This window comes from Fonsecaea erecta (assembly GCF_001651985.1).
Source record: "Fonsecaea erecta strain CBS 125763 chromosome Unknown Scaff1, whole genome shotgun sequence".
NCBI lineage: Eukaryota > Fungi > Ascomycota > Eurotiomycetes > Chaetothyriales > Herpotrichiellaceae > Fonsecaea > Fonsecaea erecta.
In genome coordinates, this window is record NW_017387244.1 from 845,475 (window position 1) to 867,915 (window position 22,441).

The following is a 22,441-nucleotide window of genomic DNA, read 5'->3' on the forward strand; positions in this document are numbered from 1 at the left end:
GCGGTCCTTCAGCCTTGCGCCCCGCCGCCAATGCCATTCAAGCAATTCCCATTGTCTGATGACCTCGGTAAAACAAACCCCGCCTTTTTCTCTCCAGCAAAGTCACGACGTCCCCTTGTGGTGGGAAGTTTGGAGAATGTGGCTTTGGAAGTGTTAGGGGGGGAAAGCGAGAGAGAGAGAGAGACTGGGAGAGAGGGAGTGAGATACCCTATGTCCTGAGGAGGAAATGAACCGAGGGACAATGCGGCCTCCCACTCCCCCCATCGAAAGAGTCGGATTGGCGTATCAGAAACATTGCTCGTCCCTGCTTGACTTGATGTGCGGTGGTGGCCTGATAGGCGACCCAGTGTGGATGGAAGCCGAGACGGCGGACGGGTTTGCATTCTCTTTCTAACAGAACCGACTGACTCAGTCTTACAGCACAGACAAGAGTTTCCTGAGGCAAGATTTGAACGAGCAGTAAGTGGGATAGAGCGTATATATATATATATAGGAGGAAACGAGGGTATATTCTGGGTGTCCTTCTTCTACTCTTTCTTCTATACTCACCGCACCAAGCGAAGCAAAGCAAGACGACATGCCTCTTATCAACGAAGCACCTTACACGGCGGACGATGTGCCCGACTACCCTCAATGCACGCCGCAGCCGTTGAAGGTGATCCACGTCGGCGCAGGTGCCTCGGGTCTCCTGTTCGCGCACAAGGCGGAGAGAATGCTTAAGAACTACGAACTCATCTGCTACGAGAAGAACGACGCCATTGGCGGCACTTGGTACGAGAACAGGTGCGATCGTCTGGTCTGTCCACAGCTCTCCGGGTTCTCTGCTGACTCCCGACCCACAGATACCCTGGCTGTGCCTGTGACATCCCCGCCCACACGTACACGTTCCCCTTTGAGCCCAACGCCGAGTGGAGCGGCTACTACAGCTACAGCGATGAGATCCAGGACTACATGGTCCGGTTCGCCAAGAAGTACGGCGTCGAGAAGTACGTGCAGCTCAACACCGAGGTCGTGGCCGCCACGTGGGACGAGACGAACTCGAAGTGGACCGTCGACCTGAAGCGCAAGGACGGCAGCACCTTCAGCGACACGTGCGACGTGCTCGTCAACGGCGCTGGCGTGATCAACAAGTGGAAGTGGCCCAGTATCGACGGGCTGCACGACTTCAAGGGCACGCTCGTGCACTCGGCCGCCTGGGACAACAGCATCGACTGGGCCGGCAAGACCATCGCCGTCATCGGCACGGGCTCCAGCTCCATCCAGATGCTGCCCAAGCTGGCCGAGACGGCGAAACACGTCACCGTCTTCATCCGCAACCAGACCTATATCGCCACGCCGTTTGGGTCCGTCTCCAACAAGGAGGCGGACCCGGAGGCCCAAGACCCGGGTGCCGCGGGTAAGCACTCGTACACGGAAAAGGAGAAGCAGAAGTTTCGCGACGACCCGGAGTACCACCTCAAATACCGCCAGGAGGTCGAGCGCTCGGTGGCCAGCATCTTCCGCATGTTCCTGCGCGGGAGCGAGATGAACCTGGCGGCGAAGAAGTATTTGCAGGACGACATGGCCCGGAAACTCGGGGACCGGGAGGACCTGAAGCAGAGATTCATCCCCGCGTGGAGTCCCGGCTGCCGTCGACTGACCCCCGGCGAAGGCTACCTCGAATCCCTGATCCGCGACAACGTGACGTGCGTGTTCGAGGACATTGTCAAAGTCACCCCGGAGGGCGTCGTCACCAGCGACGGGACCGAACACAAGGTGGACATCCTGGCCTGCGCCACGGGCTTCTACGTGGCGTATCTCCCGCACTTCCGGATCACCGGTCTCCAAGGCCAAGTCATGCAGGACCAGAAGGAGCCGAACGTGTACGCGTCGATCGCGGCCCCAGGGTTTCCCAACTACTTCGTGGTCAATGGGCCCCGGGGCAACTGGGGCCAGGGCTGCGTGCTCCCCAGCCACGAGGTGCACAGCGAGTACATTCTCCAGTGCTGTCGGAAGATGCAGGAGGACGGCATCCGCTGGATGGTGCCCAAGCAGGACCTCACGACGCAGTTGAACCTGTACATGGATGCCTGGCACCGGAAGCACAGCGTGTGGGCCGAGGACTGCAAGAGCTGGTACAAAGTGAGTTCACCTTCTCTTCCTTTCCACCCTGGTCATCAAGGGACGTGAAGAACTGAACCAGATCCTCCACTTTTGTGTGTGTTGCTGACGGTGATTTACTAACCATCCCCCCAGGACAACAAACCCGACGGCCGCGTGTACATCTGGCCGGGCAGCCTGTTCCACCACCTCAAGTTCATGAAACGGCCACGGTTCGAGCACTACGAGCTGCAGTACAAGGACCCCAGCAACGTGTTTGCCTTCCTGGGCAACGGCCTGACCATCACCGAGACCAAGTACGGGCCGACGGACTTGCCCGTGCCGTACATCAGGAACAGCGAGGACGAGGAGTGGGATATCGAGTAGTTGTCGAAGTCTGGGGATTATGCGAGTTGCCCCGGACGTAGGATGTTAATCCCGGTATAGTTGGCCCTCGTACTCCTATCGTTGAAGGGGTGGACTCGTTAAACCGGAGGACGGACGGACGGACGAACACGCAGGTTGCCAAGATGGGGACCGGGCCTGAGAGTATTGCAGAGGGCCCTTGATGGAGGTTGATTCCATACATATATATCTAATATATATCTATATAGTCAGCGGACTCGGCACTAGACTGAAGGTCCTGTTCAAATATTCTATCCGTGCGCTATCAATTGTTAGGTGCTCAGATGAATCTTTTCCAACTTTGACGCTCCAAGACTAGTAATAGGACCTTCACAGTTTCACATTAAAAGAGAAGCGAACAGTTAACCCACCCCCGTCGGTTCTCGCAATCCGGGATAAAGAAGCGTTTCTTCCAGTGCTCGGAGTTGATTTCTTTAAGACTACCCAGTTTGCTATTAGCTACCTAATGTAATTATTCCAATGGCCCAATTTTGCCTATCACGCCGGATTGGTGGCGCCATGCTCGAGCAGCAGCTTTACCAACGACGTACGCCCGCGGTGTCTTGCCCACACCAGCGGCGTCTGTCCAGTCTTGTCCTTAGTATCTACCTCGGCGCCTCTGTCGAGGAGGAGCTTCACCACGGCCTCGTGCCGATTCCGCACAGCCCAAAACAGCGGCGTCCGATCGAATCTTGAATCCCTCGATTCCAGCGCCGCGCCCTTCTCGAGGAGCAGCTCCACCAACCCGGCAAGTCCGAAATACGACGCCATGGGAAGGGAACTGCTGGACTTCGGAAACCAGTATCTTGATCCGTACTTACCAAACCATACGGTATATTCCTTCGAACCTTCCTTGCACAGCTTCCGTGCCAACACGGTTATTTTCTCGTTGCTACTTATACCAGCCTCGCGAAAGTGACTGGGCCAGTTATAGCAGGCATAGTCAAGCAAGACTCCTCCACTAGCCTCAATGAAGTTTGAACACAGATACCAAATGCATCTCTCGGCGAGCAGCCTATGTGACTCCTCAAGTTGTATCGAATGCTTCCAGGGGTGGGAGTCTGTTAGTGGCGAGGCATTGTCCCGCACTAGAAACTCTTTCGCCGTTTGATGGAGTAGATAGACCTTCTTGTCTATGATGACGACAAAAAGGCCACAGATGTCTCGGAGAGTGGTTTCAAATCGCTCGTCCGGCTCCAGTTCCTGTTCAATATCGTCATATGATTTATGACTTCCGTCGAGGGCCATCATCATCGCCATTTCTCCCACCGTGAGCGGTCTCGTTGCTCCAATGATTATATGGAGGAGTTTTCTGGCCTTTTCGGGGTTCCGACTCCCTTCTAGGATCTTGGTGTAGGCGCCGTCGACGCTCTGTGGCAATTGTTGTACTGCTCTCCTGACGCCGCCTTTCGTGAAGCCTTCCATATTTTCGATGGCATCTAGGGTTAGATGGACCCAGAGATAGCTACGCTGGCGAAAGGGGACGGCCGTGAGCTGCTCGTGGAGAAAGACGCGCTCGTATTGCTTGAGAGACCACTTATTGCCGATATCTTCGACTCTGCTTCTGATGACGAGGTCTATCTCCAAAGAAATCTTCTTAATTTCGTCATCGTTCTCGCCTCTGAGATGAATGGACGGTAGCAGTTTCTCCAGCTCCCGGAATTCGCGTCCTATGTGACCGTATGGTCTACTGGTCAAGAGAAACTTCAAGTTGGACAGGTAGTTGGTAGAGTAAAGTTCTGTTAAAGCCTGAATGAGCCGGGATCGGTCGCGGTCCTGACACTCGTCCAATGCATCCAGAATGCACACAATCTCTCCAGCATTGGGATCTGCGGCGACACTCAGAAGAGTATTCCACAGATCGGAAAACGACGAGACGTGCGTGTCCTTCTTTGTTTGAAACTCGCTAAGAATTGATTCCTGTAAAAGATCGGGTTTCTCCAAGAAAAGCTGGCGCAGGATCGCACAGATCGCATTCGCGGCGGTCTTTTGGTCTTCAGAATCATCCTTGAAGAAGAAGTAACACGTAGTTCTTTGACTAGTGCTGAGAACGACCTCATCAATCAGGTACCTGGCCAGGACAGACTTCCCGCATCCTGGATCGGCAGACACCCAGAGTAGGCCGGAGCCTTTGTTCTGCCATTCATGGAAGCGAGGATGAGAAGTGAACCATTCGCACGTTCCTAACACGCGCTTGGTATTTCTGTTTTTCCGCTCTCGATAGGGGCAGGTGTCGAGGATTTGAAGACACTTGTTCACTTTCTGATCTAGAGTCGATGTTATACGAAACCTAACGTCATTCTCTTGCGTTTCACGAATTTCGTCAAACCGCCTCTTCATCTCCTCGGCGTCAAGGAGTTGGGTGTAGCTTCGCAGAGCGTCCTCGGACTTTTCGATGCTCATTAGAAGCCCTTCCCACGTATCTAGCTTCGCCATGTCTCTCAGGACCTGGGCGGCCCAAACACGCTTTAGGTAGCGAAGAGCCCGTGCCTGATATTCGAGAACCAGAGAATATAATGTCGTTAGACCTTCTTCAAATTTCTGCTGAAATGCGTCGAAATGTGCTGGCCTGGCAGACCAAGGCTGCGTCGGTAGATAGAGATCTTCCATAATGGGGAGGCGGCAGATTAACGCAGAAGTACATTTCAAGCCCTTAAGAAGGGCGGCGTTGTGCTCTGCGGCCTGGATGATAAGCTGTGGGTGCGTAAGTAAGGACTCCCGCAGCAAATTCCATCTTTGAGGGGTTGATTCGCCCGGATCGAAATACATAACACCAGTCTGGCAGGGATCTAACTTACGGTGAGAACCATGGCCATTCCGGTACAAGCGTGCACTGCTTGAGGAGCGATATGCTTGGCTACCCCTTGAATTTGATCCTTTGCATGTAAAAGGTTTTTGCAAGCTTGAGTTATTATAGTCCTGACTTGTATTTCATGACCACCCAATTGGACTTTCCACCTTTTGTCAACCAGCTCTTTGGCTTTGATCTCGAGAAGTTTGTATAGCTGTTGCTGACGCTCGACAGTCCCGCTGGGTTCGAGTTTTGCTCCGAGCTCCGATTCCAGGATCTCAAGGTATTGTTGCCATACTTTGTTTGTTTTGTCATTCTTAGTTAATTTCTTTTCTGCTCGAACCCATATATTGTGAGGCTCGCCAGGAGCAGTGGCATCATGTTCGGCCACAAGACCAATTGGGTCGTGTTCGGCCTTGGGAGAAGCATCCGGGTTCACTGGGGGGGTCTGTAGGGAGTCGTCTTCTGGGGGTTTGTCATGCCCGCTCAGGAACTTCCGAAACCGCGACGAGTCCCACCGCGAGCTCTTTGAAGGTAGGCAAGCATCAGCGTTATCAGGGGGAGGGTTCTTGGCCCAGAGTCTCCCCAGCTTTGTCGTCGACGACATTCTTGGAGCCAAGAGCAGCCGCAGTTCTCGACTTGGCACTTCTTGGAGCCCTGGGAGGGCTGCATCCTGAGATCTAAGTAGGCTGTCTTTATGGGTTCAGCAACAATGCTGCCAACCGCATTTCTCCGCTTTCAGCTTCATCGCGGCGCTCGTGGCGTTCAGCTCTGCACGTGAACCGCAATCCCTCGCATGTATTCGCTTGTTAGTCGCACATACTCTAGCCTCATTACAATACTCAGGAGCCAATTAGATGGCGGCCCGTTTACCCGATGCGAGCCCGAACTAGCTCCTACGGACCGGCATCAGGGTGGCGCTCCCAGTAAGCTGCCGTGGCTCCCTCAACGCTCTTCCATGCTCGGCTGAGCACCTGCAATGCTCCGTCACGCGCCCGAGTAAAGCGGCCGCGCTCCCTTTCCCGAACGTAAATGGTAAGGGATAAAGCATAGTTCGGGGGTGGTATAATGTATATATATATATATATAAATATACACCTGCTTGGGAGCAACCGTGATGTCTTCTTCCCGAACAAGGCTGAGCATCCGTTTGCGCAAGGCTGTGGAGTGACTTATTATGTAATACCATGCCAAGCCCGCATTCTGGGAGGGAAATTTCCCCACATGCAACAAACACTTGGATCTTGGGATCTGGACCAGCCATTGATTGATTGATGGAAAGAAGTTGATGCAAACTGCTAGAAAATCGGGGGGACGCTTTCACTTTCGATTCTACGCCGCCACGATCAGAAAACATATCTTCTCCGGAAGGCTGCTGGACAGCTGGGCAGGGCACCTGGGCATCTGCAATCACAGACGAGAGCGATTCCTGAACTACATACACCCCGAGACCGAACCTGAACACCCACTGCCTCGTGCCTGGGACTGAGCATATCCTCACTGAACGAATAAATCTACATACCGACCTACACACCGGAGGTTAGGCAGGATTTGAGAAAAGGCAAAGGCAAACACAAAACATCTACACCGAGAACCTCATCCCACCTTTCCCTCCTCCTTCGCCGCACAATGTCGCACGCACGGGTGGAAGAACTGTCCGACTCGGACCCTGACATCGACGACCCCTCTGACTTCCTGCCTCACTCCGACGACCACATCATCCGACCGACGAGCCAGACGGGGTCCTCACCCCTCGCGTCTGTATCGACCCCTCCCTCATCCACATCAGGCACGAACCCAACACTCTTCCGACCGCCGCCCGGCGGATCATCAGGGCCGGGATCCATGCCGCAAATTAGACAACAATCGCGGGACGAGATCAAGCGGTTCCAGACACTGTACCCGGTGTACTTTGACAGCACGCGGACGAAGAAGCAAGGCCGACGGGTGTCGTCGCAGCTGGCGATCCCCAACCCGCTGGCGTGGCAGGTGCTGTGCGCGGTGCGGTTCGCGGTCGGGGAGAACGTGTTCCAGATGGCGTTCGAGCCAGAAAAGACGCACCCCAAGGACTGGGCGAACCCGGGCCGGGTGCGGCTGCTGCTCAAGGACCCGGAGTCGCACGCGCCGCTGAGCAGCCACATCCGGAGCAAGGCGCACCTGTACACCGTGATCGGGCGCTGGCTCAAGGACCACCCGACCACCAAGGACTCGCCGCTCGAGCTGCGACTGCCGGGCCTGCCGGTGCCGGAGAACTTCCGCGAGGCCGAGATCGCGGTGCCCCGCGGCTGGAAGATGGGCACCATCCTGCCCGTGCACTCGGCGGCCGTGAGCGGCGGCGGGGTCAAGGACGATTTCTTCAAGGAGGCCATGGAGGAGCTCCGCCAGGCCCAGAGCCAGGGTCAGCTGCCCCCGGGCGGCGGCGGCGGCGGTGGTGGGATGCCCGATATGAGTGCGCTGCAGAGCATGATGAACGGGATGGGCGGGGATGGGCGGTCTGGGTGGTATGATGGGCGGTGGAGGAGGAGGGGAACCGAGCGGCAAGAGAAAGAAAGATAAGAAAAAGAACTGAATTTCTCCTGCGAAAAAGAACGCTATGTGTGTGTGTGTATGTGTGTGTCTGTTGTCGTCGTCGTCGTCGTAAGTGGTAAGTACTGGTAGTGGTGGTAGAGGTAGTAGAGGCTCGCCGCCATCCATCCATCCAGCCACCCATCCACCCATCCACAATGAGCAGAGCACGACACGGCACGACACGACACGACACGAGCAATTCTATGTATATGAACCCCCCAAACCCCCGCCGCCCCTAACAAGGCTCGAAAATAAACCCTCACCCTCACTCACCACAGCCACATACGTACCTCCTGTATGTATGTAAGCAACTTGGTCTGGCCCAGCCCAGCCCAGCTCTTCCTTGGGGAGAGGAGAGGAGGACTAGACAGACAGACAGATAGACAGAGGGAGAGAGAAAGAAGAGACAGGGGGGGAGAGAGAGAGAGTCCTGTCGTGTCCTCCCAGGCGGGTGCTGGGGCTTGTGCTCTCAAGAGTCCAGCAAAACCTACATACATAGGCTGAACAGCCCAAAACAAAATCAATGGCATGGCATGGCATGGCGTGGCATTCTCCATCCCATCCCGAATTCTCAAACCGTTCCATCCGTCTCATCCTATCCCATCTCATCGATCCTTCTTGTCTCATTCGGTTGGAATTCAGTTGATGTTGATGTTGTTTTTCTTTTCTTTTCGTCTTGTTGTCTTCTTTCTCATCATGTGTTCCATGTCCATGTCAAGTGCTCCATGGCTCGTTCTGTAATCACCATCACCATGAATTGATCTTCTTCTGCGGTCGTGCGTCGATCGATCCTTTTTTCTCCTCTTTCTTCTCCTTCTACTTCTCCTTCTTCTTGCCCTTGCCCTTGCCGTCATTATCATCATCAAGCCCCGCCGCCTCGGCATTTCGTTTCTTCTCTTTTTCAGCGGCTTCTCGAACGCGACGACGAGCTTCATGTAGCTTCTGTGCGTCCAGCTCCCATGCTTCGTAGTATCTCGGCTTCTTCAGAGCTTTCTTGCTCTGGTGGCCACCGCTGGGACCGGAGTTGGGTTCGTCGTTACCTGCCTCCTCCTCTTGATCTTGATCTTGACCGTCACCATTGTCGCCACCGTCGTCATTGTCATCGGTGTCATCGTTGTCGTCGTCGCCTCTCTCCTCGTTAGGGCCACTCTCACTCCCACCAGATTCACTATCGTCATCACCATTCTCGTCATGGCCATCGTGATGGTCATCACCGTTATCCCCATGGTCACTCTGGTCAAGGATGATGTCATTGTATGCGTCAAAGTCGTGACACCCCATTCGCTCCTCCATGTTTCGGTGCTTGTGCCACTTCACGCAGATGCGCTGGAGCGGATGGTACGGCAAGCCTCGGGACTCGAGGCCCGCCAGTTCTTCGACCGCATAAAGAAAGTCGTTGAGGAGAATAGGCCCACAACTCATGAGGTCGTGGCGACGCATCCAGTCTCGGAGCATGTCGGTGAAGTTCAGGTCGTGTTCGACGTACACGAAGGCCATGTTCTCGATCAAGGCGCCGACAATGCCGGTGCCGTCGTAGCCGCGCCGCGCGAAACGCTCCGCTTCTCCAATGAGCACCTCAAAGTCGTCATCGGCCATGTCGATGATGGTGGTGATGAGGTAGTTTTTGAACGGCTGAGACTCGAAGTCTTCCGCTATTTTCCAGCAGTCGGCGAGCAGGCCCGGGGAACGCTCGAACTTGAAGCGGATCACGCCGTCGAAGGAGTCGTAGACGCTCTCGTTGTAGTTGGCGGTGTGTAAGCCCAGCCACAACCCGAACACCACGGCCGCCTGGCCATCCACCTCGTGAAAGTGGAAGCTGTAGGGCGAGACAGTCGCGGGCCCGTTGGTGCTGCGAGCTCCGTCTGTTGCAAAGAGGTTTGAAGACGCCCGGAGCGCCGCTGATGAAACGTATATTTGAAAGGGCGCGTGCCCTCCGTACCAACCCACCAGGAACCTGACCTTGTCGGCACTGCCTCGTCACTCACGTCAGACAGGATGGATATACAGAGGATGCGCGCTGTGGCAATCAACTGACCTCTCGATATACATATCTGCGACGTACGCCGCGACTTCAGCCCGCGGAACGTGGTTGAGAGACGCCAGGAGCAAGCGGGCGGAAGAATCAGGGGCGGACATGGTTGATATTGTGATAGTTGGGACCTGAACAAGAGGCTGCGCGGTCGGAGAAGAACCAAGAGAGAAGATGGAGAGTTGTCAAGGAGACAAAGAGCGTGGACCGGACCAGGGCCGGGTTTTATACCAGAAAATTTGCTCCAGATCTCTTAGAGTCGCGTGTGCTGCAGCCTTGGCTGCATGCTCGGCGACGACGATGTCATCGTGCGGGTATTAATGGAGAAAGAGAGTGACGACGAGGGGTCGCTGGTCTGTCACAGCCCAACTCTCTTAACGTTCATCCATCTCCGCCAGTTCAAGTGTTTGTTGCTTCAAATGGCGACCAAGAAGACGACCTTTGCCTGTAGAATCAGCGGCATATGCACTGAACGGAGGCAGGACGGTTCCTAAAGGGGTCTATGTCCACAACTCCCTTTGTCGTCTTCTCGCCTTGTGAGGGCTGGTCCGTCAAACTGGACGGGTCCTGTACCTCTGTTTGCGCCTCGGGCGTTTGTCTCTCTTCTCTCGCATGACCTTCATCTTGGTTGGTGGCCAGTTTTGAATGGCCTTGAATGGCTTACCGCACATTTTGGGTGGGTAATGGTGGGATGAGCAGTGTCGACCCTGCACACAGGCGGGTGTTTGACACGGAGAGTGTGAGCTATCATCCTAGTCGCCCAGTGCTCTTGCTCCGGGACCCTTGACGTGCAAAAGCGGCAGTTTCAACTGATGGACGGGATCAAGCAGTCATTCGTCACCTCTTGTGCGTGTGCTTTGTGGACTTGATGACTCTGTAACTATTTACAGGCGAGAAGTTTCGGTGTGGTCAATTTACGGGTAAATCTCGGCTACACAAAGACACGATGTTGACCATCCGAATATTGATACTATAGCTGGAAGCTCAAAGCACTGTCATTCAACCAAATCGGTCGGTCTCCCTGCAAATAAGACTGAAATTCTCGGTCTCAGGCTGGGAACTTTACTCTGAATGTGTGTGTCTCGCACGTAGCCAGAGCAGACGATGTTGAGGCAAAACCACTTTATCTCTGTAGCTCCCAGCGCAGGCAGGCAGCTGCATGGAGGAAAAGGACCAGCAGCTACATATTGTCCCCTCTCTGACCAAGCCCCTGGGACGCAACACCTAGCAAAATCATGTCCGTGCAGTATGAAGCTGCCACATTGCTTACCGTGTCCTCGAGAAGGCACCGAACCATGTCCTCTTCTCCAGGGCTCGACCTGCACAGCTAGGCAAATAGGCCTCCTTGCTCCTGCCCATGACCGTTCACACCCAAAGCGGTGGCATGTCCATTCACGACGTCCTTGTATGTGACCATGGCTTGCCACGAGGGCAAAGCGTTTCTCGGGCATTTCGCCTTGGTGTCGTCACCTGCGTGCTCGTGCCACTTGCAATCCTTGCGCGTCGCTGGGGCCACAAGTCGGTTGTGATCCTTCTCCTGATTGAGCTGATCCACTTTCAGGAGCAACCTGTTCAACAGCTCGAGGTTGGTCGCTTCGCTGACGAAGGTGGCCCAGGTGCTCTCCTCGTCGTCCCGGTCTCTCCCAGTGAATTCCGCCCAGCCGCCGACGACGACCTTGTATGCCAGACATTCCAAGACATAGTCGCACAAGCCGCCGAGGGAAGAGGAATACTTGGCGTTCAGAAGCCAGAAGGAATTCAGGTCCCAGTGATGCATAGGAACATCCTGCATCGAGTCCATGATGGTGTTGCGGAGCTTTTCTGAACCCACGAGGTCGGCAAACTTGAAGTAACGCTGCACGTCGTCAAACGTCAGGGGCTCGCTGCTGCCGGACTTGGTGAGGGCACCTTGGTAGATCAGGTCAAGCCAGTCGGCGAGGACGTCGTAGTCGTTGGTGGGAAGACGGACGGTGGTGCGATCGGGGGAGGAATCGAGGATGATGGCGAAGTACTTTGAGTTCTCCAGCAGGAGTGATTTGCTGACGTGGAAGACATTGATAGGGAGATCCGGGCTTTCTTCGCCAAAGATCTCGTCTTCGCCTGCAATCACCTTGATGACGGGGGATCGAGCGTGGCTTGTGAGAGTCAGCTCTGGCTCGTTGGTTTGGAATTGTCGCGTACTCACCTGGAGGTCATTGCCGGTGACACCGCCATGGATTCTAGCGTTGATATTTGGATGAGCTGAAGGCGCTTCTGAGATGAATCTGGAAAGGCAGCGCGAGGGAAGAGAGGGCGAGGGCGTGGTCGAACGAGTTCGCGATGGAGGTGATCAAAGGTTCAGGTTCAGGTTGAGATTGAGATTGAACAGACGGCACTGCAAGGAACCTGCTTGCTGCTTGCTTGCTTGCTTGCTTGGCGCTAATGTCTGGCAGCAGAGGGTGAATTGTGAAAGAAGTTTAAGAGGAAGATTGAAAGGCGGATTCCCTACGGAGGATGATGTGGGAGAAAAAGGAAGATAGTGAAGCAACGACAACTGGCTCATCTCACGGTGAAGTCAGGGTGTCAGGGTGTCGATTGCAACAATGACAATCCTCTCAGTCTACCCTCAGATGTTTTCTATGAAGAAGGGAGACGATGCCCGTCTGTCTCGCTCGGGTTCAACGTCTATGGTTCCCATAAAGTGCTGTTTCGCCTCGAATCAAGCAGCATTTTCGTATTGTATCTACCAATATTCTGGACTTCGCTGAGATGTGCCTCTCTGCTATGTTGTTGGGATCAACCCCCATCCAGCATACACAGTGCCCTGCTGTCTCTGTCGTGGCCCTCATCGTGTTCTCTTCGTCATTCTCAACTGCCAGCTCTGCAGCTCTGCCGCTCGTGTTTTCTTGCCCCGCATCCCTTTGCATCTTTGGTGTGTCAAGCGCTGCCAGTCCAAGAGCACACAAGTATCCCGCATTTCACAAAATCGACAGCAATCCTTTGAGTCGTCTGAGCTCGCATGTCTCTTCAATCGTGATCCTTGTCCAGCCATGACATGAGGGTGGAAATGAACTCTCCCTTGGTTCCGATCGCGTCGTCCTTGTGGTTCATGAATTCTTCCCATTTTCCCATCGACCTTTCAATGAAGCCCACCCACCCATTGGTATTAATCTTGTCGACTAGGCCTTGGAAGATGTATCGGTGCAGTGGCTCGAATGGGTCGAAGAGGTCATCGGGCTGCCTGTTGACATCCCGAGCGAGGAATAGGTAATCAGATTCCCCCAAGCATTCTTTGCCCTTCCTTTTGATGTACCCCTCGAAGCTTTCGGACTTTAGCTGAGAAGCTAGATGCCAAAGGCCAACGAAATGGGTCCGAATGTCCTGCTCAGGTATATCATTGTTGTAAAGCCATGTCACAAAGAATGCAAAATCTGCATTCCTGACATGGTCTCCGACATAGACGCAGATGCTCTCGCCGTCTCGATCTCACAGCCCGATCTCAAAAATCTCAAAGTGGCGATGAATGAGTATTTTGTGGATATGGTATTTACTTGGGTCACACCACATTCCCATCGGCGTCACAGCAACTGTGGGTTCCATGGTGAACCTATAACACGAATTAGGTGTGGATCATTCCAAACTTGGGTCCAGGATGGACTTACTCCATGGGATTGGGTTTGTGGGTGGACATGGGTTGACCTTATCGTGAGAATTTGACGGTTGAGGGACAGTAGGTCGGTAGCGACGCTGGACAGGGCGGGCTGAAGAGTCAAGAACATACGAGGAACTGTGACAACATAAAGAAAGGACGAGGCTATTTCGTGACGATTCAACTGTCGAGGGGAAAAGTGGTTGGAGGAGCAGAAGGTGTGTTTGAAAGAAGAGTGCAATAGTCCCAAGAATGAATCAATGACAGTGAATGTTTCCAGACTGGCGCAAGTGAATCAAGGATGACGAGTTCCATGGACTTTGCAGAATCAGTGTCCTTGCTGGACGGATCGCTTTGATCCCCTATTCACTGTTCAACGGCTGATCTCATGGATTCCAACATGCCTCTATCAAACGACTGTATGCAGCTGATTTCCGAGGGATACAACCGCCATGGTCAGCACTTCCCACGACGGGAACAGGTCAATTCTACCCACCCTGCCCCCAACCGTACAAAGAAGTCGCCCATAGATGCTCGATTGCTAGGCAGGGTTCCGGGTTGACTACAGGAGCCGGGCGAACTTGTGAGCTGGCATAGAAGACTGATATCAAACAGCTCTCTTCTCATGCACAGATCGAGAATCAGGGCAGGCTTTCCTGACCTTTGGCCAGGTCGGTGGCAGAAACATTCGCTTCGTCATCCCCACAGAGCCACGATGAAAGATCACGTTGTGCCCTGTCCACGTCCGTAGTGTTTGTTCGTGCCTCCATCTTCTTGACCAGGTGTTCTTTGAACCGGGGAATGCGACACTTCTCGGCCAGTGACAATGTTGTATTGATATGAGTGACGTCCTCCTCGCAGGAGCCACAACTCCAGCCACGGTACCAGTACAGCATACAGGCGAGGGCGGCAGGATCGACGTCTGCGAAGTCAAAATGTCGAGTCGTTGCCTCGGGCGAATCTCCATGCAGCCGGCCCTCGAAGTACGTAGACTCACGGCAGAGTCGTGGTCCGTCAAATGTAAAGTATTGGCGGTTGTTGCCAGAGCCGGCTGCGAATGTTACCACATTGGAATAGTCGAATAAATCATCCCCAGGTGTGTAAATAGTCTGATCGTCGGTGGACTCCATCTGGCATATCAGAATGCTGGGATGGGGCAGTCGCATACAAATTCAGATCCGTTGTCGGGAAGTCAAAATTTATCTTCGCTCTCTGGTGGTTTCACGCGTCGACGTACTCACTCCATGCAGTTACATCCTCCATCAAATCCGTGAATCCAGAGTATTGCCCAAACACAGAATCCCAACGCTCCCAGTCGAAGCCCATGTTCATATCCGTGTCACCCCGGTGTAACTCGGTATAGACGAAGCTCTGATCCTTGTGTGACTCTTCATGGTGCTCGGGCAGTCCGCCGCTGTAACCATTCACATAGCCGTTTCCGTAAGATGCCTCAACGGTTTGCTGCTTCGGTGACTGATTGTTAAATAAATCCTGCTGCGTGCCAGTTACAGCATTGGCGGACATTTGCCCCCAGCTATGTTGACCCGATGCATACGAATTTGGCGGCACGGTCTGTGTGCCATTCGTCGCTTCAAGTCCGCCCAAGGGCGGCGTGGTCTGTGTAGGACATGCACGAGGCTCCCCCTCCGCTCTGGGCACATGTGAATGGAGATGCAAGGTGTGGACCGGCGCAGAGTCGGCGGCCGCTGCGTGACCAGAGCATTTCTCCATGCGTTTGCTGAGGGGGAATGGCATTTTCGGCTGACCGTCACGCCGTGCCAGTACTCGGCCGCCATTTGATCCAGAGTCGTTGACAAGAGTTTGTGGAAAATTGTTCCGCAAAGCTTGAGAGCAAAGGAGCCCTTCCGTTCCACTGCCTTCACTACCGAGTTCTTTGTGGGCCAATTGCTCGAGATATTTGACGCCTTGTTCCGTGATCTGTTGTTCTGTTTGTGAATCTTCCGTATATAAAACGGGATGTTCAGAAGCCAGGGGTTTGGTGTCATAAATCGAATCTTCCCGGAGACTTTGAGCAATCTTTTGGGCATCCGTCAATGGGATCGCGATGCCAAGCTCGACTTGATCGGCCACTGTCCAAAGCACTGTGGGATCGAGCCCTGCTCTTTGCCAGGCAGCTGATCGAAGGCCTCGCAGCATGTCCCACGCTTCAACACCACCCTCCCGTAGCGGTCGTTGAACAGTGACACCATCGGGACCGCCGACGATGCCAGCCCCGGGAGCTGCCAGCTCAAACATCTTATCAACTAATTCTCTCGACCTAGGTGCCTCAACGCTAGTGGGCCTTTCGTAAAGATCAACAAGAACTATCAAAGCCGCATGGAGGGGCCCATACGCCGTGGGCCAACCCCAACGGAAAGGTTCCAAGTCCGGATCACTTGCAAGTGATATGAATTTTCTTAGGAAGCTGTGGCAATTATGCAGGGCACATTGTCTGCCCATATCCCACAGCTTACTCTTTGTATTCTTCAGGAATGGCGCATACGAAACACAATGGAGTTTATCGATCAGCATAGATAGATGAATTCGGGCCCATTTGTTGTAGGCAGTTTGCTTCTGACGATAGTAGGCCGCCAATGGCCACGAGCTATCATTCTTGTTGGCAGGGGTCTTGTAAAACGCAACATCATTCGAAGTGATGGGGCTGCTCATCAGCACATCGGTATCTGCCACACGTTGTTGTATTTCTCTGGTCATATCTGGGATGAATCCCATTTCCGGCAATCCTTTGCTGGGAATCGACCTTAAAATCGCGTTGACTTGGACTGCTGCTTCAGTCATGATGCTTTTCATTTCTTGCATGTCTCCATTCGTGAGTCTTTTCGTTTCTAGATGAAGGGACACAACGCTTCGCATTGCACACGCCATTATCGACTTCCCTCTTGCCAGAAGTGAGCCTGTACCAAAGGCTCTTGGGTTGCTCTCTCCGTTCGACGTTGCACTGTAGGGCGACGAATTCTTCGAGGACTTGTCCGAATCAGCGCCTGTGGATCCATCCTCGGACACTCGAGCATCCCTGTCCTCGCAGTTGATTCTTGTGTCGCAAAATTTCTCAGAGATCTGAGAAGGGTAGCCGCTCGCGACAACATGAGAGATATCCAGCTGGATGATCTGCCACCAGAGCCGTCGTCGCATGGCTTCCTCGGTTACAGATAGCCCAAACAGAGTGGGCTCTCTGTGTAAGCCCATGGTCAATGCCAACCTTACCACCAGCGACAGGTACAGGCTGCTTTGTAACGGATCTTCTTCAGCAATTGGCATACTTTGCAGGAGGACCAAGGCCGCAAGTTTGTACAGGCTGATATTCTGGGCGAAGCAACTGATCAGAAGGCAAAACACCACCTGATCGTGGAAACGGGTGCTAAGCCTGGCTCTCGAGTTGTGAGGAAACCATTGCCGAAGGCCCTTTGTGGAAATGCTCAACGACCCTGCATACCATATCGCATGCAGCACGGCCAAAAAGTCCAAGTCTCTGAGAGTTGCCTCTGAGAATCCATTCGACTCGACCTGGTCCCAGAATTCTTCGTGTTTCTTGCTCACCTCGGAGGGAAGCAGAAGGCCTAGAATTGGATACACTCCTGATAGCCAACATCTGAAAAGGACATTGCTCTGTGCTCTGGTAGGAAAGCTCTGCGCCAGATGCCGCACAGCGGTCGCTGGCGTACATTTGATTGGGATATCTTGTAATAGACTGGATTTTGTAAATGGCATTAGTTGACATATTGGGCAATGGCTGTCCGGATCGAGGGCTTCCAGGATCTTGTCTCCAGCTTCTTTGTGAAAATCGGTTGTACCGACGGTGTCTTCTTCTTGCTCACGTTCTGGATCGGCGGGAGGAACCCACTCTCGAGGCCGGTCACACTGCTTGTTCTCTGGGCTGATCGAGCTTGCGTAGGTATTATCCCGACGTCGCATCAGGTGATTGAGTTGATCAATCTCATCAGAGATATGGGTCCAAAATGGGTCTTCTGGCTTTGATTCGCCATTACTCAATCTCAAACCCGAGAGAGGCATGCTGAGGTCAGAAGGTTCCCTCGCTAGTCCGTGGTACGTGGATTGAAACATATCCAGACTCAGGCTTGTTCTTGGTGGATTTCCATCAGATCCTGAGTCTGTGGTTGATGTCTCAGGTGTCAGCAGCTCTTTCAGTCGCAGATCACTTCCGGTCCCCTGGCGAAGCGCATCGAACATTTTGGTCAAGCGGTGCAGCTGCTCTTCTATCGCCTTGAGGTCAGCAGGCGATCTGAAGTCGTCTGGCGCCGTAGTTGTTCCAAAAGAGCCTTGTCTCACGGGACTCGACCTTCGCTTCTTCCAAACCGGGCCGGCGGCTTCGTTTGGCAGATCAGGTTGTGCCGAAGTGGCCGTCGTATCATCTTGGCTATAGAAACACTCCACATTGGCCTTTTGACAGCCTCCGCATATTGGATGGACCTTGTCACACTTGACTTTTCTCCTTCGACAAGTAAGGCAGCTGTAGCTGGCTCGGTTTCTTGTGATTTGACGTTTTTCAGGCCTGACCTGGCTTGAGCTAGGCCTAGTACCATTCAAGACGGAAGGCTCGTCGGCTGTTTGGCCAGCGCTGAAATGAAACATCGTAGACGAGTCTGGGCCAAACACTGGAGGTATGTTCTGCTCGATGACCCTCGTTGCGACCGTTTTATGGGGTGCCTTAACGGTGCGTTTTAGCGAGCGGGCAGGCTGACAAATACAGTTGGGACGAGGTTGTGGCCGTCGGTAGCTCTATCCTCTCATCATCGCAACTGCGTCAGTGTGAGGACCATTTCTGTTATTGCTGTAAGCCCCATACGTATTCGTGGATTTGATGTTATGAAGATGTACAATTCAAAAAGGATGATGTGAGATTGGAAGGAGGCTTCGTTGTTGCGTACCTGGCATCGCGATGTCGATCAGCTCAGTGCTTGTTTAGGTTAAGAGCGGGCTTGGCGTCAGATATGATTGGCTGGTGCCATTAGGGTCTTGTCCCCCTGGAAAAGTATAGATTACTGTATACTCTCAGTCTCGGCGCCGAAGTCATGCTCTGGGGCATTTGCGGATATCTTGATTTCTTGTCCAACTCATATAGCAGTCTGAGTGGAGGGGGATTTAGTCTCCTAGTCGCCAAACCCCTCCCAACTATCCTCTCCTTCCTGTGCACCAATAACCTCAGAGGTACTCTGTGTCGTCCCCGCGGGCGAACGGACAAAGCAGCATACGAAAAATCCCATCGTCCCTTCGTCATCTCCTGGATGGCACCGAATGCATGCCTCACGATCCTCTTCGTTCAAGGATGAAAGACGACTCGCTCCGTTCCGTGCCACAGCCGTACCGCGAGACACCCATCCACGCATCCCACAAGCTTGTTCTTCCCTTCGTAACAGCCGCCAATTTCCTTCCTTCGCAACCCCAGACTGTAACACTCGAGACACGACAGCTTCGTTTTCCTCCACGTGGGTTGAACAGGTCGAATAAGTAACGCGGATTGCGGCAGGGAAAGAAAGAGCGTGCTCAACAATCCTGGCCTGCAAATTGGACAATTTCAGCAATCTTGTGCCGTCCAGCACCGCCTCTCTCGTTTCTTCGGCATCACTTGTATTGGTCATAGCCCCATTGTGATCATGATCTCTTTTCCTTTTCCTTGAGGCCTTTTGAGACGTTGTGGCAGATGTCTTTTCAGATCTTCGATCAACAGGTAGTGCTAAGGCAGGGATGTCTTCGCGGCCAATGATTCCGCTGCCGGAACAGCTCGGGTCCAGCAGAAGATGTGTGACTTTCTTGTACTTAGCATCTCGTGGGCTGAGGGTCAAAAAGTCACAACTTGGCTGAACAATCACAGCCTCTGACCCGCTCTTCTGCATCATGGATAGTAAAATCTTCGACCGATGCGAATCCCGCTCACAAGCAAACACCTTGCTTCCCAACCTCCCATTTTCAGCAAGTAGCGCGGCAAGATGAGAAGTCTTGTTTCCGGGTGCAGCACAGGCATCGATGCAGTCACCAATATCAGAACTATCGTCCCTTTCTCCGACGAGCATGTATGCAGGGAAGCAGGAGGCCTTGTCCTGCAGAATGAGTTTTCCAGCCTTGTAAGCTTGTGTTTTCGTCACGTCTGCCTCGGGAGGTAGAGCGATTAGATGTGGAACATGCCGATCAATGGCCAGGACCTTTTCCGTAGCAGAAGCATTCGTCACTTCCATGATAGTGGCAACACACCGGTAGCCTTCGAAGGTCGTAGTAAACTCTTGCGCGAGGCTAGTCTTCAAGGTGTTGATGCGAATCCATCTTGGTTGAGAGCGGCATGCTCGCGGACTTTCTGCCAAAAGACTTCTTCGCAACTCGTCTACCGTAACACATCTTCTCCGCAGCCTGGCCTTCGTAAATTCCGCTTGCAGCCTAGCTTTATTCCTTTCGATCGTTTGTCGCAGGGGATGTGCAGAGGGCGCGGCAAGACCATTTTTCGAGAAGAGATGGTCGTGGACAAGAAGCAGGGAAAGGAGCGGTGTCAACTATCAGGAGAAGCCAAAAGGCTGAGTCAGTCAGTAAAGACACGACAAATTCGGGGAGATGGTGTCGAACCTTTGGTTCCTGAGCCAGGAGGCCCGCATTGTCGACGACTTCTTTGATGAACCGGTCGTATTTTGCCGTTTCCGAAATGAGCGCATAGATGTGTGCTGGCTTGGATTTCAACGCCAGCGTATTCCCGTAGATTCGAGATTTCAACGAGCCCTCATGGGAGCTAGCGGTGAGGACAGTCACTGCATCATAGTACAGAGACATTACAGGAGTGACCGCAGGGCGATCTGTTCAATAGATTGTGCGCCTTTTGAGGCAGTCTTAGGGCGTGTGGGCGTCGATGAAGAGTCGGTTTCCACGAGGTTATTTTGCCCCTGACAACAAGCCAATCACGATGCTCCATTTTCCAATGCCCACACAAACTCCTCTCCCTTCTTATATCTGACCCGACCACGAACAAAGAGATCTAGGGACTCGATCATACAATCCGACATCACTTGACTCACAGCTCCTGCATGTAACAGCTTTGGCGACGGCCCCAAGCAAACGATAGGACGGCGACACGACGGTTTGACGCCCTCCAACATTCGGCTTCCTACATTCAGATTGGGGATATACATGGAGCAGAGATCTGATTCTGCAGCTTCTCCGATGTTGCACGGAAAATACAGCATCTCGGTGACCGCTCCTCCAGGCGCAGAGGTAGCGCCCGACGGCTTCCCTGCAGATCCTCGACCGACTGCAGGGTCGTTAGTTTTTCGTGATGCCATGGCCCTTCGCGTCAAAGTCTTCTGTGAGGAGCAAAACTGTTCCTTGGAGTCAGAGCTAGATGAGGATGACCTCAGGTCCTGGCATTGTGTCGTCTATGACTCGTCGAGGCTAAATAACAGGGTGGCAGCGGCGGTCGTACGGCTGGTCCCTCCTCCCCATGATCCCCATCCAAATGGCTTCAGTGACCCGAATGAAAAACCATACCTCAAGCTAGGGCGCTTCGCAACAGACCCCGAACTGCGGGGGATAGGCCTAGGCCGTTGGCTGGCCGAGAGCGCGCTTCATCTCGCCTGGAAGCGTCGGAGTGAGATAGCTCCTGAGTGGGACGGTCTTGTGCTGTGCCATGCACAAGTCTCCGTGGAGGGCATGTATAAGAAGATGGGATTTGTGACTGACGAAAGACTGGGTCGCTGGATGGAGGAAGGGATCGAGCATGTTGGAATGTGGAGGGACCAGAAGCTGTATGAGCCCTCGACCACGTCGCAAGGCCAAACAACAAACGGGGCCTGAGCCCTAAAAGCCTGGAAAGCAGCCTCAAAAGTTCATCACATTGACCACGCTTGAATGACGTGAATCGCAACCGGTTAAATGGCCATCAAATCACTGTGCCCTCTTTTGAACACTCCCTCGTCTTACCTTCAGAGATACAAGCAAGCAATGGCTTTTTCTCTCTGCACAGCTTGGTAAGTAAATAGTTATACGCACGCGGTGTTAAAAATCTAAAAGAGCTGATAGATATGAAATTGAATTTAGAATCCGGAGAGAGAGAGAAATGAGGACGCATACGCTTTCCCACCGGGTACCCTAACAACCAAGTATTCCATGGAAGTCCCAACAGTTCCCACGCAACCTGTTTCGAAGACCCTTTCAACGTAACTGAGGCGATCAGCCTGTGTCTGAGTCTGAGAATTGAGAAGCGTTCCTCGAGCTATCTACCGGTCGTTGGAGTCCTTGCCCTTGTTGGTCCAGCGACAGGATCGTCCTGGTGGTTGCACAAAGCTGGCCACTAGCAGATTTACTGTGTAACCATGCCTGGACTAAAGCTTTTCGGCATAATATCGAGGTGGCATCCGTCAAAGATTTCGCTTGCATGGGCATCAGCGAACCCTGACATCACGCGCCTTTCAGTACTTCGACCCGGACACTGCATGGTCAAAGTAATGTGTATCGAGGAAGTCAATCTCAGCTGCCACGGCTCGAAAAACTGGGTGCACGGGAGTGAGGACTCTCTTCTTCGACCCAGTGGCGCCCCAATGCAGCAGTTGCGTATTCAGCAATGACATTCCGTAGCTTTACTCCACTTTCGTCTGCTCATTTGCATCATCCATGCGAGTCTGCACAAGAACCAGCGGCGTTGAAGCTAGCAGTAATGTTTTCCACTCCCGTCACAGGACACCCAGTAATGCAGCAGCTACTCATCAACCTTATGCATTCCGAGTGCCCAGCCACGGTGTGAGCCTGCTGTTTCTCCTGGTGAGCGATTTTACGCACCCTTGAGATACCTTCACCCCATAGCGAATATGGATTAGACTGCCTTCACTCTCCAACTTCATCAGAAGATCGGCGAACGGCATTGCCCCTTGAAGAGCTTGGTTTGAGGTACCCTGAACCAGGTTAGATCGTGGACGTGGCATGGGTGAGC

The 22,441-nt window shown here is 53.4% G+C and overlaps 8 protein-coding genes across 8 annotated transcripts; 2 read left to right on the top strand and 6 right to left on the bottom strand.

The window, feature by feature from the left end:
• Positions 1-577: 577 nt before the first annotated feature.
• On the top strand, positions 578-2,466 carry AYL99_00288 (hypothetical protein; the record flags this gene model as incomplete). The annotated part of the gene is made up of 3 exons (XM_018831804.1): positions 578-783; positions 843-2,121; positions 2,236-2,466. 3 exons carry the CDS (start codon positions 578-580, stop codon positions 2,464-2,466), a joined length of 1,716 nt encoding a protein of 571 aa, XP_018697683.1.
• A 516-nt stretch (positions 2,467-2,982) lies between these two features.
• Positions 2,983-5,882, bottom strand: AYL99_00289 (hypothetical protein; the record flags this gene model as incomplete). Its single annotated transcript, XM_018831805.1, has 2 exons — positions 2,983-5,178; positions 5,283-5,882. The coding sequence occupies 2 exons, from the start codon at positions 5,880-5,882 to the stop codon at positions 2,983-2,985; spliced, it is 2,796 nt and encodes a 931-aa protein (XP_018697684.1).
• A 1,022-nt stretch (positions 5,883-6,904) lies between these two features.
• On the top strand, positions 6,905-7,831 carry AYL99_00290 (hypothetical protein; the record flags this gene model as incomplete). The annotated part of the gene is made up of 1 exon (XM_018831806.1): positions 6,905-7,831. One exon carries the CDS (start codon positions 6,905-6,907, stop codon positions 7,829-7,831), a length of 927 nt encoding a protein of 308 aa, XP_018697685.1.
• An 828-nt stretch (positions 7,832-8,659) lies between these two features.
• Positions 8,660-9,979, bottom strand: AYL99_00291 (hypothetical protein; the record flags this gene model as incomplete). The annotated part of the gene is made up of 2 exons (XM_018831807.1): positions 8,660-9,812; positions 9,879-9,979. 2 exons carry the CDS (start codon positions 9,977-9,979, stop codon positions 8,660-8,662), a joined length of 1,254 nt encoding a protein of 417 aa, XP_018697686.1.
• Positions 9,980-11,199: 1,220 nt separating this feature from the next.
• On the bottom strand, positions 11,200-12,086 carry AYL99_00292 (hypothetical protein; the record flags this gene model as incomplete). Its single annotated transcript, XM_018831808.1, has 2 exons — positions 11,200-12,007; positions 12,058-12,086. The coding sequence occupies 2 exons, from the start codon at positions 12,084-12,086 to the stop codon at positions 11,200-11,202; spliced, it is 837 nt and encodes a 278-aa protein (XP_018697687.1).
• Positions 12,087-12,878: 792 nt separating this feature from the next.
• Positions 12,879-13,542, bottom strand: AYL99_00293 (hypothetical protein; the record flags this gene model as incomplete). Its single annotated transcript, XM_018831809.1, has 3 exons — positions 12,879-13,290; positions 13,342-13,458; positions 13,514-13,542. 3 exons carry the CDS (start codon positions 13,540-13,542, stop codon positions 12,879-12,881), a joined length of 558 nt encoding a protein of 185 aa, XP_018697688.1.
• Positions 13,543-14,141: 599 nt separating this feature from the next.
• AYL99_00294 (hypothetical protein) lies at positions 14,142-17,709 on the bottom strand (the record flags this gene model as incomplete). The annotated part of the gene is made up of 2 exons (XM_018831810.1): positions 14,142-14,646; positions 14,738-17,709. 2 exons carry the CDS (start codon positions 17,707-17,709, stop codon positions 14,142-14,144), a joined length of 3,477 nt encoding a protein of 1,158 aa, XP_018697689.1.
• A 920-nt stretch (positions 17,710-18,629) lies between these two features.
• AYL99_00295 (hypothetical protein) lies at positions 18,630-20,292 on the bottom strand (the record flags this gene model as incomplete). Its single annotated transcript, XM_018831811.1, has 2 exons — positions 18,630-20,021; positions 20,092-20,292. 2 exons carry the CDS (start codon positions 20,290-20,292, stop codon positions 18,630-18,632), a joined length of 1,593 nt encoding a protein of 530 aa, XP_018697690.1.
• Positions 20,293-22,441: the final 2,149 nt, after the last annotated feature.